Genomic DNA, 12,210 nt, shown 5'->3' with positions numbered 1-12,210 from the left:
ACATGTACATACATATGCGTACAATATCTAACAAGATGAAGCTGTGATCGCTCGGTTATATTGGCGAGAGATCGAGGACATGATATTTAAATTATTAGCCGCTGTTTGTTACAGTGATGCTCTTGTTTGTCAGCTTTCACTACATGTGTCTTGAAGCTTGTTGACAATGGGAAGTGCTATTTTGACTGCTCTATAAAATTATATATGGCGCGGATGGCAACCCGCCTTTCTCAGGCGGTATTGAATACCTTAATGGGCGCTGACATAATACCTACATTTTGTCGCGGATTTTGTTAATCCTGCCCAAATGTTCAACAAAAACCTCCCTATTTTGTTGTTAAACCATGCATTGGGAAATCGACATCAATTGACCTTCTCACGCGGCTGAGTATTCTTTGAATTCAGGTGACACCTTGAGCGAACCTCAGGTATCAATGGATATTTCACCTCTTTCAGTTACATTTTCAGCTGATTTATTTTTTAAATTTAATAATTTTAATCCCGTGGCCCTGACATGCAACAAACTGTCCATGCACTGGTCTCGTGCAGTTTGGGAGCATGCCAAATTAAATGTACAAGTTCATTCAAGGTCGCGGAGCACTGGAACTAAACCGTCATCTTTGTCGCTTCCTTTGTCATGCGAAACATGTAAATCTACACTGCATTTATCTGTATCGCACTTTTGTAATATATTTTTTTTCCACAATAGCGCAGCTAGTATGTCAAGTTTAGAGAAATTGCTCCAAGAAATCGGCCGGTTAACAAACTTTTCGCCCGACCAGGTAAGTACGATGTCGGTAACGTTTTTCTGGTTTCACTTCATTAGCCATAATTTATGTGTCTAAACAGCTGGGACATAAAATTGAGCTTAAGCGTAAATCAGTCTGGCTGTTTTACTCTTCATTGCAATTTCTGAGCTGTTAATTTACCGTCAAGTGTAATAAATTTTCGTTTCAGGTGAATTTTGTATTTTGTATGTTGTTATGTTTTCCACTTGGCACTGCGTTCCGAGTCGTTTTGCATCCCAGCCGCGTTTCTGCCATCACAAGACGTGCTGCAGGCCTTGTGTGGGGATTAGCTATAACGTGGTTTTGTTTTGAACGGTAAGATGTAATTATCAGCTAGCTAACAATATTTTCAGCGGAAAAAAATCTTTATTTGCTAAGTTTCGCTTATACAAAGCAAAGTGATTAATATTTAATTCTATATATTTCAAATGGCTGGTGGATTAAATTATTTGTTGACTTCTCCCTGAAATGCTAAATTATAGCCTGCGAGAGTTCGAACATACGCCTATCTCGGCTTAGTCAGGCTACCTACATTAGAGCTGAAGCCATTTTTTCGCTTGCTCTCTTACACATTAAACGAGCGAAACAGAATATAAACGGTTATTATTTTTAGTAACTTAAAATAAAATACACGTAATTAAAATTTCCGGTGGACTTGGAGGTGGGGGGGAGGGGGGGAGGGTGTATTTAACTCTATTGCTTCCGGTGGACTGAGGGGAAGGGGATCGTTTCCCCACCCTCCTCCCTGAAGAGAAAACACTCCCCTCTGATGTAAACAATTCTCAACTGTGGTGATTCTGAACTTTTCCTAGAGATACAAAAAAAATTTTGTCTATACCCCTAACCCAAAGCTCTAAGCAGATTTAATTTTGCGCGAGAATGAGACAATGAGAAAAGTGAGCTTGTGAGATGTAATGAAATTGAGCAGCTCTGAAAACCCCCAATTAAAGTACTAATGTTTGTTTCATTTGTCTTATGGCAGGCAAATTTTGATATTAATCAGTTTCAGTGCGGTTTGTTATTTTCTCACATGGCTGTTGAACCCTTCAGTTGTTCACAGGTAAGATGAATTTGCTCTTTTTTCAAATTTGATAGGTAGCATAGTATTAGTCATCTGGGAGGTGGGGTGGCCCAGTGATTAGTATGATGGACCCCAGGTTTGAGCCTGGCCAGGAACATTTTGTTGTGTTCGTAGACAAGACACTTTACTCTCACAGTGCCTCTCTCCACCCAGGTGTATTATGGGTACTGGCAAATTTCATGCTGGGGGTAACCCTGCGATGGACTAGCATCCCATTCAGGGAGGAGTAGAAATACTCCTAGTCACTGCATGCTGCAGAAACCAGGGTAAGCTCAGGCTGTATGGGTACTGGCCTGATGCAGACTTTACCTTACGGTATCCCATGGCTAGATCTATCTAAAATCATTACACAGTTGAAGGGCATGGTGGTAGGGGTATCATCTCATTGGGTTTCTGGGCAAGACATTTCCCCTCAAAGAGCCTTTGTGACCCAGTGGTATCATTGGGTGGTTTAGTATGTGATAGACCTGGAGAAGCAACATATGAATACACTAAACAGGGAGCAAAAGATTCATTCTCCATAACTGAATGGTTTAGCAATCTATTTAATGTCAGTTGGGAGAATTTGGTGCTAGATAAATGTACTGTTAACTTGATGATTTTTTGTTCTTGAAGGGATTACGTGACAAAAATTGTATCATTTATCCATAGACCTTTTGCAACAATTGGACACGTGACTTGCTTTTCAAGAACACACTGATTTAGTCATTGGTAATGCATAATGTTAATTATCAGAAATGGAAAGAACATTTACAAATAAGCTTACACGCAAATTTTCAGGTTTATATTCTTTAAGAGGGATCTTTTGTATGGATGCTGGAAATTAGAAGGATTTGTATGGGAAGAAGGTGCGTAGCCCTCATGTCATGCTCCACTGATTTTCCAGACAAATCCTTGGAATTTTGCAACTTTTTAAACTGCCATAAGATATTTATCTTTCGGTTTAAGAGCCTAGAATTTTCCATCCTATCTAATTTTTTACCCCTCTTTCTTTTTCTAATTGATTTGTTTCAGCAGCTTCTTTTTGTAGTGATAGATAACAGAAAAGCTTTCTGGAGGGCAAAGCTTCCTCACTTCCATGCAAAACCTTCTAATTTTTGCAAATATTCAAATCATCATAAATCTCAACCTTATGTGGCACTGATCTGAAAATTGGTGTTCTGGCTATTTAAAACATGCTCTTTCCAGTTCTGAAATTCATATAAAACTATGTAGTAAAAAGTTTAGAAATTAGCAGTCACATGACTGGTCATGCAAAAGGCCTACTGGGATTGCAGTGTTAAATTAAGCTGCACTGCACAGCTTTGTTTGAGATTTCTTGCCTATATATATTTAATGTAAAATTTTCTTTTAAAATATTCTTTCAAAGATATGTATTGGCAGTGTCCATGGGATTCCTGTCTGTCGCTCATCTCCACAGACAAATTACTGACTATGGAGGCTACACTTTGGATTTTACTGGGTAAGTAATTCTGTCAGTAAATTATATCACAGTATTGTAGTTTTCAAAATATTCCTATACTTACAGGCCGGTTCTATTTGGCACTCTCCTGGAGAAGAAAAAAAAAGTAAAACCCACAACTCCTTGTTTTTGTAACGTACCGCTCCCACACATGGGGGAGGAGAGTACATGTTTGATGAACACAAAAATCATCTGCGTGGAAGGCTAATGCCATTCTGTACATCAGTTGGTATCTCTGACCACTGCCCTACAGGAAGCTTGATTTTAGTTGAGCAGCATGCACAAGTCTCCCATCTGCTTAGTGGTTTGAGCATGGGACCAGTATAGGTCATAAAATTATCCTACTCCCATCATTGTTCCTCTGTACGTGGCATCCCTATAATAAGTAATGTCAAGTGCAAAGTCTGGTGCCTTATTTCCAGTTTCTGTCACACAGAACACCTTGAAGTATTCCAGAATTTACTCCCTCTTCCTCCTAGATGCAATGCTAATCCATCACAGTACTTAAGTGTTACAGCCCAACGTTAAATTTACTAGTACTGGTTTATGCGTCCGGAATAAAGTGTCTGCCCAAGAACACAACACAATGGCCCTGAACTGAGCATGAGACTCCTTGATCTGGAGTCCACCACTATAAGCACTGCTCCTCCCAATGATGGTCGGCATGATAAGGCACATGCATTGTGATCCTTAAAAAGATATAAATTAACATGAAATCCCAATTGACTCCTAATTGTTTTATTTTTCTTTCATGGCAGCCCACTGATGGTCTTGGTACAAAGAACTGCTTATGTGGCTTTCAGTGTCCATGATGGTGAGAACAAGCTTTTTAACTGATCTGCAAGCAGATGTTCCAACCATGTTCATGAAATAACATAGTTATATAAATTTCAGTACTCCAATTTTTTTACCATTTTATATTTGTTGGTTTGATTATTTTATTTTTTAGTCATTTCAATTGTGCTTGCCTGATCATATAGGCTTGGCAAGGGATGAAAGCAAGCTTACAGAGGAACAAAGAAGAGAAAGGCTCAAGTTAGTTGTTAAACCTCAGTTCTGAATCTTTTGGCTTTGCATGTTTATATTCACACAAATTAATACCAAAACAATCTGTGTTTATACAGACAGTTGTTTCCGGTAGTCTTGAATGGCCTTTTGTTTTATAACAAAATGAGCCAAAATCAGAAGGCAGGCCCTTGGATCCCACATTGGGAGTTTAAGCAAACTTGACGGAAACATCGAGAACAACTTTGGTTAAAAATAATTTAGAAAACTTTTCGAAACTTTATGACCCTTGACCGTGTCTGGTGTTTTGGGCGATCGGCCAGTGTGATATCCGGAGCCAAAAATTACGCGGAGTCTGGGATTTGCAGATTCTCGGAAGATGCGATCGCTCTCCGAGCATAATGGAACTGCGAGCGACTTTGAGCGTCGCCCCGAGCAGTTTCGGAGGAAATTTTCGGTTCCGCATCTTGGTCCACCCCAGATCTTGCACTGACTGACGGCGTATTTAAAATTCAAAATGGCCTGGACAAAACACAAGAGGAGAGGTTATCTTTTATTCATATTCTAAGCGGCTTTTGCATTGTCACAAGTTCGATGCCACAACACTCGCTTGCACTTAAATTCTACATACAGGTATTCTAGTACTACTCAAAATATTCTCAACTGGTAATTTTGTAATTTTACTATTTTCCTGTGCAGAAAAGTCCCCTCTCTGTTGGAATATTTCAGCTACTTGTTCCACTACAGTACGATACTAGCAGGACCTGTTTGTACCTTCAGGGAATTTAATGATTTTATTGATGGATCAGACATCAGACCAAAGGTGATTTATTTAATACTGAGTGGCATCATGTAAAGGTTTAATAACAGTTACACTGTTTACTATCTTAATTTTTGTTTTAAAACCGAAGTTCCCAGATTTTGCTCCAAACGACAAGCCACCCTTACCACATTTTCAAGGTTCTCCAATCCTCAGCCCAAAATCTGTACAATCTTTGATTTTCGAACAGCCTCATCTGAGAGACTTCGGCCTGCAATCCGTAGATCTTGAAACAGTAGCCTGCTGAACAGGCGAATTAGCGGAGCAGACCGTGAAGCGTGATACACGAGCGTGAAGCAGGCTATTGAAACAGAGTCGCAGTGTAAATTGAAGGACGTTTTTGTGTGATTATCATGAAGTAAAATGATATCATTTTATACGCATTTTTATCGCATGCCGCGATTGATGCAGCCAATCAGAAAAGTGGAAAGCCGTTGCATATTTGACGATACCCCATAGGTTGAAAGTCATGGTTCAGTTTCCCGCCGTAATCATCTGGGGCCGGTTGTTCGAAGGGTGGATAACGCTAAGTTAAGTTAAGTGTGTTGTTAAGTGTGACAAAACAAACCAGGATATTTATTGGATACTGATTTATCCAGTGGATAGCGTTATCCACCCTTTGAATAACCAGGGCCTGTTGTGTGGCGTTCACATCAACATCTGAAGTTGCTGCTTCCCGCCAAGATCAGTTTCAGTGTATGCAATAATTAATTTTGTGGTATATACCGTGACGACCGTGAGGCGGTAACTAGGGATTTTTTGCTAAGGCCACGTCCACACTGCCGGAGGAATTTGAAAACGGAGGTATCACTTTGAAAACGCAACAAATGTTTTCCGTCCACACTACGCCGTAGGCGCAATAATCCGACTGGTCATTTTGGTTTTGTGTTTGAGGAAAAATCGGTCGGGGAAATCACATGATTGCCGTGACCACATCGTTTTCGTAAAGCTCCGTTTTAAAACAAATATTTTCCGCCCACACGAAAACGAAAAGCCGGCGTTTACAAATTCATCCAATTTGAAGAGCGTTTTCGAAAATCTCCGTTTTCGTGACGTATTGGTGTGGACGGCAGGCCTAACCGTAGAAATTAAATTCCTCCGTTGTAGTGTAGGCGGGGCCTAAGCCAGCGTGATAGCCTAGTAGCTCGGAGTCTTTTTAAACTCAATTGTCATGAAAGATTTTTAAAATTTAGCTACAATTGACAAGCTTAAATTTTCAGTTAGTAACAATGTAATTTTATTTCATAGGACCCAGGCCAGAAAGAACCATCGCCAATGGTGAGTTTTTTAAAAATATATTCACAACTATCATTGTGCTGTGTGTTTTTGCGCTGACTTGAAAGGACGCTGCTGACAAGACGATCGGTCTTGTTCGGAAAAGACGGTCGGTCTTTTTCGGAAAAGACGGTCGATCTTGTTCGGAAAAGACGGTCGGTCTTTTTCGGAAAAGACGGTCGATCTTGTTCGGAAAAGACGGTCGATCTTGTTCGGAAAAGACGGTCGGTCTTTTTCGGAAAAGATGATCAGTCTTATTCGGATAAGACGATCGGTCTTGTTCGGAAAAGACGGTCGATCTTGTTCGGAAAAGACGGTCGATCTTGTTCGGAAAAGACAGTCGGTCTTCTTCGGAAAAGATGATCAGTCTTGTTCGGATAAGACGATCGGTCTTGTTCGGAAAAGACGGTCGGTCTTGTTCTCGGAAAACAAAGTCCTCAGTACACACCTCGCACTGCATTTATTGTGGATGAGAGTGTAAAATGAGATCACATGATTACTTTGGTTTGATTTCTCTATTTTACAGCCAGTTTTCAGAATTGCGTTCCCACGGTGCTGTGAAAAAAAACAACCCGTTCTTGTCCTTGGATTCAGAAGAGTTTCACTAACTGTTAAAGTAACATGGCTTTTCTGTTTTGGGTTTACATAGAGTGATGTACTAAGGAAAATAATGGTCAGCTTGGTGTGTGTAACCGTTATTCTACTCACTGGATCAAATTATCCTATTGCCAGAAATGGAGGTACTGGAAAGTGATTTTTTGAATTCTTACTTTTTTCAGTCTTTTGCGACTAAATCGAGCAGTTTGTCATATGTATTTTATTTTTTGTCATCATCTCTTATTGGTATTAATTTTCTGTAAAGTATAGCAGATATAAAAAGAGATGTCCGTCTTTGTTTTTATTTTGATCAATGTTGTAATGCGTACAATTGCGACAAAAGCCCTCAAAAGCCCTCAAAAGCCCAGTGGCATAACCCCATAATTTTTTCTTCAATTGTAACAACCCCAATCGTTTGCTAAATCCAGGACTCATTTTCTTGCGGAACTTTGCGATACATTTTTCGCGACGCCATGACGAAATTTTCACGATTTTTTTCTCAATATCGACCGAGCTAAGAATAAATTAGGTAGTTTAGTATCTTTCCTCTTTCCTTTTATTGTACAGTTCACTTTTAAACTCAGTGCCTCGTGGTCTTTCCTCGCAGATCCAGAATTCATCAGGTCCCACCATTTTCTTTGGAGAGTTTTGTATTCCTGGATCTCCATACTTTCCGTTAGAATGAGATATTACTTCGCTTTTACGTTGGGTAAGAAGCAATTTTTGTGAACCCTGATTTCGTTTTGTTTAACGCTTACTAGCAGTAGTCGTAGTTGTTGTTGCTGTTGTATGGCATGATATAAAATAGTTATGCAACCTCTCTCTCGTGGTTTACATAATTATATCTTATTAGATGTTTTGGTGTGTAGTATCGCTGTATATTTTTACGAGTTGTGCCGTATTTTGACAAGCCCGTACAAACGAGTAAAAATATATAAAAGCGATACTACACACCAAATCATCTAAAAAGATACATGTATTTTCGAAAAATACACGCAACCTGCTGATGCCTGTCTTGTAAATTTTTTTTTTTTGGTTTCAGCTGAGGCCGTTAACAACATGTGTGGACTGGGGTTTAATGGTTATGACGAGAATGGAAAAGACAAGTGGAACCGAGTTACTAATGTCGATATTCTCAAACTTGAGGTACGTTTATCCCTTTCACGTATGTAGTTGTATGTACGTAATGTGTTTCTTTGGAAATGCCTCGAATTTTATCCACAGTGTCACAATTTTCTGATTTCTTTGTCTTGTCTCACACAGTTTGCAACAAACATGAAGCAAGTGTTGGACAACTGGAATATTTGCACAGTGTTGTGGTTAAGAAGGTGAGTTCACTGTTTTTTCTTAAATAACGTATGGTTACGTCAAAAGGTGGCAAATTTACCGTAGACCAAGGCAGGGGGTAAAATGGAATATACAGTTAATTCTTGTTCTCGTAAATAAGCTCGTCCCTTTCCCCCCGGTTTTTTCCCGGGTAACCTTGCCCTCCTTTTCTTCAGGTTAGCGCATCCTCTCCCTTAGATTAGTTGGTTGTCTTATCCCCAGACTAGCTCGGTATAAAGAACGAAAATAAACGCAGAACGAAAACGGCAAACTGAATTTCTTACTGTACAGAAGATCCCAAATTATTCTGTTACTGTACTTATCAGTTTTCGCTGGGACGCGCGGTGGCCTCATGTAACGATCATAGTTAGTGCGTCCGACTCTGCATCGAGCGGTCCCGGTTCGAGCCCTGGCCGGGGACACTGTGTTTCTCTCACAGTGCCTCTCTCCGTACCCAGGTGTATAAATGGCTAACGGCGATTTTCGTTAATGCTAAGGGTAACCCTTCGATGGACTAGCATCCCTTCCACGGGGAAGTAGAAATACTGCTAGTCGTTTCATGCTACACAAACCGGAGCCTGAAGTGCCGGCCTGATGGGCCGCTTGGCTCGTATGCAGACTTTACTTTTCAGCTTCCAGTTTTGTTATCAACTAAGGTCATTTTTACCATGAGACCGGGTTAGCCAAAAAATCTTTATTCGCAAGTTTATATTTGAAATATATGATTGTTTTATCCTCTTTCAGAATAGTGTATGAGCGAGTCCCACACCACCGCACTCTAGCTGTGTTCGTAATGTCAGCTTTCTGGCATGGGTTTTACCCAGGATACTACATGGCCTTCGCTACATGTGGACTGATGGTTGAAGCTGCGAGAAAGGTGAGCCCGTAATCATATAATTTACACTGACAACTGTAAAATAGCAAGCAAACAAAAAGTGCAAAGAAAGAATAACGAATAAAGTTCAAGAAGAGGTCTGATTTGACGAAATTATTAGGACAGGAATTTTAAAAGTTTATTTACAACTCACTGCAAATGCAAATGCAAATGTGCAATTTGAAGCAACCGGAGAAAAACGCGGCAAAGTAAGCTATTGGTTTCCCGCGGGAAAGGGTGGGAAAGTTGGCGCAAAGACACGTCAAGATTGATGTTGGGCGTGTTAGCATGACCGAAAAGACCATAATTTTAATTTAACTGACTGAGCATATTGGGCGAATGTCCTAAGCCAATGAAAGGATGCCTGGGCCTTTAACAGCTCTATCAATTCCAAGTTCATGATTGAGTGACCATTTTACGTTCCTCAGGTTCGTCGAACTTGCAGGCCTTCTTTCCAGAGATCACGTGTCGCTTCTCGTGTTTATGATGTTTTGACATGCGCAGTGACCATCTCTTGTTTGACGTTCACCACCATCCCATTTGTAGCTTTGGAATTGAGCATTGGCCTGGACTACTGGCGGTAATTGCTCTTATTTGTTTTCAATTTTGTCGGTGAAACTAATTGAGAAGCACGTTAGTAGTCGATTTACTGTTGTCGTTACCATATGACTGTGATATGAACTTCGAAATGAGTTTTGAGAATTGTTCAGGTGAGTAGGTTATCGTTAGAGTCTTGTGATTCAAGTACCCGCAAGGCCGCAGACATAGACTTTGTCTCAAAGTTGTTTGTCTTTGTCCATTAATAGTTCCTAATCCTAGAACAATAGCCCCCATCGGTGATCATGTTTGGGTTTGTCTACTGACCTTGCTTAGGCCGGCCCTCCACTAAAGTTCCTGTTTTGGCGTCAGTTCTCAAAGTTTGGTTGTTGTACTAGTGGTATCAAGTGCTTTGCTATTCATTTGTGGAAGTCGCGTGAAATTGTTTGGGTCAGTGTTCTACAGAGATGTTTGACTGGCTGTAAGGTCGGTTAGCCCGGCTACCCACAAATGCCTATTGATCGATTTATGTTCTTGAGAAAGACAAAAACTTTACTTCAGTAATTTTCTCCAACAAGTAACCTGACAAAACGCTGAGGGGAGGGGGGAAGGGGTGGTTAGAGTTTAACTAAGATAGACTACCGACCTATCGGGGGAGGGTAGGCAATACTTTGGCATTGCTGCAATACGCTAAATGTTAAATGAACTACCTTGAAAAGTTTAGCTTAAATTTTTTCAAGTTCATCGTTTATAATCCGTGTCAATCTTCTCCATCCTCAGCCATCCTCGTTGTTTTATGTTTTATTATTATCTCTTTGGTGTTTTTCTGTCCTAGAAAACTAATAGTTTTAGGTTTCCTTCAATTGAAAAGTATTTTTTTAATAACTAAAAGTAACGAGACTGAACTCCTTCTAGGGAACTGGAGTGAAGCGCTGACCTTTAGAGACTGCACGTTTTCGTATAGAAGAACATATTTTTTTTATCCGTATTCTAAGTGCTAACGATAATCCTGATTCTTGTTCTACAGTTCTATGTATTACTTCGGACACGTTTGGTGCTTTGTAGCACTTCTTTTTCTGCCTGGCGGTAAACCCAAGACTCATCCCAAAGTTGAGGACAACACACAAGCAACAGCAGAGGAGAAAGATGAGCAGAACAACTCAACTACAGACGAGTTCATCGAGCTTCGCCACAGAGTCAACAAGAAACTTGAAGCGCAAAATAGGCAAGAGAGACTGCTCTACGCCGGCGCACGCAATTCCTTGCTGAAAGAGAACTTGATGTGGGGCCTGCGACTGCTAAGAACGAGATAAAATGTGTTAGAGGTCGTAATCAAGGACACATCAAGCGGCCGACATGAAGAAAAAGTGTACATTGAGCGGCCAAGATATGGCAAGAAGGCTTACGGCTGGTTTTCATTTGATCGCTACTGCGATTGTGTTGGTTAGCGGTTTCTCGTATGACTGTTGGTAGCACGTTGTTTTAGTCCGCCATGTTGGATCGCCTAGCGAATAGAGTGTAGTTAAACTAAAACCAAACCAATTTCTTACCAGTTAGACTACTAAGCCATAGTCTCAAACCGTAGTAAAACCACAACCAAAACCAAAGTAATTGCCTGATTACTTTCGACACTCAATTAAAAAACGCTCTAAAGGATTGTTCTGTTGTTAATTCTGACCACTAGACCATCGTAGAAATGGTTTTTTTTTTTACAGCGATCGAAGCGTTTATCTGGAAACGAGCCTTTAGAGAACCCTGAATGCAGTTTCCCGTCCTTAGTTAAAAAAAAAAAAAAAAAAAAAAAAAAAATTACAAAATTCTCGTGTTCGTAGCACATTTCTGCTGACGAAAAAGTAGCAGCGGTACATTTTGTTAATGACGAGAAATGAGTAGCTACATAACCAAGGGTTTTACTAAGTTTCAACATGTTTTGAGAAGTAATCTCGTTACGATTTTTTCTACAACAAATAATATTGTTTAACAGAACGGGACCAGTGTTAAGGGCGGTCATATTTAATTTATATTATAACTTGGTCAGCTGATATTAATATATTGTCAATTAAGTAACTTATTTTATATCATGTAAGTAGTCCGATTTGTAAAGGAAAATATGCAGTGTACCATTAGCCAAACAAAAGTTTTTCAGCATGGTTGGATTAAAAGAAAATATACAACATTAGATGCAGTTTTGTACCTGTCATCGATCATGGCTTCCATTTGCCAGTACAACTGTCCGCTCAGTGACCTGGCCTTTGAATGGCAGCGAGGCTTGAGGTGACCTTGCTTTGATATAGACCTTGCTGTTTTTGTTGTGTAAATCAAGTTGTTCTTATGCTAACTTGTTTGCATTTAGATGAGAAAAGCAGAAAGGTGTGTATCAAAGCAAGGTCATCTCCAACCTCGTTTGCATTCATAGACCAGGTAACTGGGCACACAACTGAAAAA

The 12,210-nt window shown here is 40.0% G+C and overlaps 1 protein-coding gene across 3 annotated transcripts; it reads left to right on the top strand.

Moving 5' to 3' along the window:
- The first annotated feature begins 214 nt into the window (after positions 1-214).
- On the top strand, positions 215-11,944 carry LOC110062419 (lysophospholipid acyltransferase 6-like). Of its 3 annotated transcripts, XM_089270631.1 has the most exons (16): positions 215-428; positions 710-782; positions 958-1,103; positions 1,771-1,848; positions 3,239-3,331; positions 4,090-4,145; positions 4,312-4,366; positions 5,036-5,159; positions 6,405-6,434; positions 7,081-7,171; positions 7,636-7,737; positions 8,071-8,174; positions 8,292-8,356; positions 9,099-9,231; positions 9,657-9,808; positions 10,793-11,944. In XM_089270631.1, the coding sequence occupies exons 2-16, from the start codon at positions 720-722 to the stop codon at positions 11,076-11,078; spliced, it is 1,578 nt and encodes a 525-aa protein (XP_089126757.1). In that variant the 5' UTR covers positions 215-428; positions 710-719; the 3' UTR covers positions 11,079-11,944. The 3 variants fall into 3 exon arrangements, with proteins under 3 accessions (XP_089126757.1, XP_020624972.2, XP_020624974.2); XM_020769313.2 differs by lacking the exon at positions 215-428 and having other exon boundaries at positions 537-782; XM_020769315.2 differs by lacking the exons at positions 215-428; positions 710-782; positions 958-1,103 and adding an exon at positions 2,521-2,580 and having other exon boundaries at positions 1,770-1,848.
- Positions 11,945-12,210: the final 266 nt, after the last annotated feature.

This window comes from Orbicella faveolata, unplaced genomic scaffold (genome assembly GCF_042242905.1).
Source record: "Orbicella faveolata isolate gen_17 unplaced genomic scaffold, um_ofav_v1 contig_34, whole genome shotgun sequence".
NCBI lineage: Eukaryota > Metazoa > Cnidaria > Anthozoa > Scleractinia > Merulinidae > Orbicella > Orbicella faveolata.
The sequence above is the reverse complement of the archived record's forward strand: the minus strand, read 5'-3'. Positions and strand labels throughout refer to the sequence as shown.